Source organism: Elephantulus edwardii, unplaced genomic scaffold (genome assembly GCF_000299155.1).
Source record: "Elephantulus edwardii isolate Elephantulus edwardi_28Jun2011 unplaced genomic scaffold, EleEdw1.0 scaffold00442, whole genome shotgun sequence".
Lineage (NCBI taxonomy): Eukaryota > Metazoa > Chordata > Mammalia > Macroscelidea > Macroscelididae > Elephantulus > Elephantulus edwardii.
In genome coordinates this window covers 552,594-555,692 of record NW_006400192.1, presented here as the reverse complement: position 1 = coordinate 555,692, position 3,099 = coordinate 552,594, and the positions used below count along the sequence as shown (strand labels likewise).

Below are 3,099 nucleotides of genomic sequence, written 5' to 3'. Positions count from 1 at the left end.
GTACACAATCTCCCCCGCATACCCCCAACCCAACCCCCACCCCAAATATAATCCACTCTGCAACCCTCATTCCATACTCTTATGATAAACATAATGCCCTAAAACAGAATACTTTTAAACTATTCTCTCCCTCATAGACTTTAATGCAGTAAACATAATTTATCCAGTTTTTCTCAGTCTTACCCCCACCCCGATGTCAGCCTCATTCTACAACAGTGCCACCATATAGCATTTGTCCCTTTGTGACTGAGATATTTCACTTAGCATCATGTCCTCCAGGGTCACCCATTTTGAATAATATTGCATGAGTTCTTTGTTTTTCAATGCGATGTAGTATTCCATTGTGTGAATGTACCACAGCTTCTCCACCATTCGTTTGTTGAAGTGGCTATTTTTACACTCAGCGTTTGACCCGTGCTCACTCAGAATGGTTTCTAGCCTGACAATCCTAGTGAAAAAGGAGAGGGGGAGAGGGGACAACACCCTAAATCTGTTCAGCTTTTAAGCATGTGGTTGCTTAACTGTGTATTTATTTATTTTATGACTTTTTCCACCACTGCCATTCTTCTTCCATGAATAAACATTTTTTACAAAGAAAAAAAATACTTACAAAATGAAAAACTTTAGACGTTTTAACTTGGACAGCTATGCCTCCATGTAGGTATGGTTCCAGTTTTGTTGTATCACCAATATGAAAAGAAAATGGTGATAACACTAAAAAGAATGAAAAAATTATTAGATATTGACACAAATATTTATATTTGAAAAAAACCCCCATGAAGATGCCAGTTTGCCATACTATGGTGGCTTCCATGTTGTTGTAATGCTGCAAGCTAAGTCATCTGCAGGGTTATCCATGGTGAGTTACGTTTCAACAGAGCTTCCATTCTAAGACAAACTAAGAGGAGGGATTGGTTATATATTTCTGAAATAATGGAATGCCACAATTCCTATGGCTATCAGCAGAACATTGCCTGCCTAATACAGTGGCAGAAGATGAACCCTCAGATTGGAAGGTGCGCAAAATAATTTGACTGGGTATAAGCTATCTCTTCAAAGCAGGGTATACTTAATGATGTGGATAGTAAAGCTTTCACTCAATGAAGGATCTTCATGTGCTGATATAGACATTATGCCAAAGAGGATAAAGAGCTATAAGTATTAACTAATAATTGAAGCATGGAATGTATAAACTGCAAGGAATGTATGAATCCGTGTAAACAGAAGGATGTGAAAAAGAAATGTAATGTATAATAACAGATATCCCAAGCACTAGTGACGTAAAATGGACAGGAAATGCCTTTAAGTGACATGGTCACTTATGTTGGCAATGACAAATCACAGGACAACAGTGTCTAATTCATGGTCATAAAGAACATACAAAGATTTGTTGGTTCTGACTCGACTGTATATAATGACGACCAAATTCTGGAATCTGAAATTGATCAAATATACAATTGAAGTATACGGAAAGTAACTGATGACAGGCAGGAATTCAAGAGTTGTAAATAAAAATGAGGATTGGTAGTTTGAATATATGGCCTTGGGAACAGAAAGAGGCCAGAGGTTGCAGGACAGATCAATGATTTTGTACAATGATTTATTAGTTGCAAATGAATACGAAGTAGCATATAACCAAGAACCAGTGGTACTAAAGGAATCTGCACTGAAGACAGTGGCAAAAAAATGGTGTTCCAGGAATTGGTGAAACATTAACTGAAGTGTTTTGGTAGATGTACTTACTCATTGGTACAGAGTATCATAAATAATAGTTTATATTCAAGTATTTGGAAACAGGAGTGGAATCCACTTCCAAAACACCTTGCCTCCGGAAACAATGAAAGCTTTACAAGTGTTCAAGTCTTTCGTTCCTAGGGTCACTATGTGTTGTCTATGACTTGATGGCATTTAACACAACGACGAGAGAGCTCTGCTGGCCTAGTGGATAGAAAGTAATGCTATCAAGCCAAAGGCAGGTGATTTTAATCTGCAGTCCTCAGGCCTGGTTTTAATTGTTTCTGATCAAATATTCTTCTAAGCGGTATAGCACTGGTCTGTCCATTTGTCCATTTGCTGTACAGAGGTAACTCGTGGTTTCTGTGATGCTAAACACTATGACACTGATGTGTCAAATGTGAAAATGGTTACCCATAGGGGACAGTGTTCAGTGGAGCTTCCCGATTAAAACAAGCTTGGAGGCAAGAGTGGCATCCACTTCTGAAATAGCTTGCCTCCAGAAACTCTATGAACATGAAGAAATGATGAAAGTTATACAAGTGTTCAGGTCTTTTGTTCATAGGGTCACTATGAGTCATCTATGACTCCACAGTACTTAACAACAACAACAACAACAACAACTTACTTACGAATGTCAACAAATTTGGTAGAAAATTACCTGGCCATGTAACTGAAAGAAATCTCTCTTTGTGCCCATTCCAAAAAAAGGTTATTTTTGAGCAGTGATATCATACACAAATTAAAAGCTTCCTGAAGATGAATAAAGAACAGTTGGAGTATTATATGGAGATAGTACTGTCAGAAATTCAAACTGTATTCAAAAGAGGTTGATCACTGTTGATGTTAGATAGTTCTTGGCTAAAAGCAGAGACTATCAGGAAAATGTTTACTTGCATTTGACTATGCAAAGGCATCTGATAATGGGAAACATATGAAATCATCGTTTACACAAAGACTGGGAATTCCAGAACACTGAATTGTGCTCATGTGTACATCAATAAAAAAATCAGTTCTTTAAACAGAAAAAAGAGAAGACGGATAGTTTAAAATCATAGGAAGGATGTGCCACTGATGTTTCTTTTCACCACATCAATGCAATCTGTTATGTGTGGCAAATGAGAGAAGTAGGACTATATGAAGAATGGGCCTTTAGGATTGGAAAGACTTATCAAAAGCCTGCATTTTATAATAACAGCTTTATTTGAAAAGAGTGAAAAGAACTGAAGCACTTACTGAAGGAGCTCAAAGACTATAGCCTTTAGAATGGATTACACTTGAACAAAAAGGAAACAAAGTACTCACCACAGGACCAACTGGCAGTAATTGGTAACTGGAGAAAAGATTTATGTTGTCAAGGATTTA

The 3,099-nt window shown here is 37.3% G+C and overlaps 1 protein-coding gene across 1 annotated transcript in view; it reads right to left on the bottom strand.

Moving 5' to 3' along the window:
• Nucleotides 1-3,099, bottom strand: part of UBA6 (ubiquitin-like modifier activating enzyme 6) — a 120,003-nt gene that overhangs the window by 78,304 nt on the left and 38,600 nt on the right. The window contains 1 exon segment of the mRNA XM_006902726.1: nt 611-714. Coding sequence (XP_006902788.1) covers nt 611-714 — 104 coding nt within the window.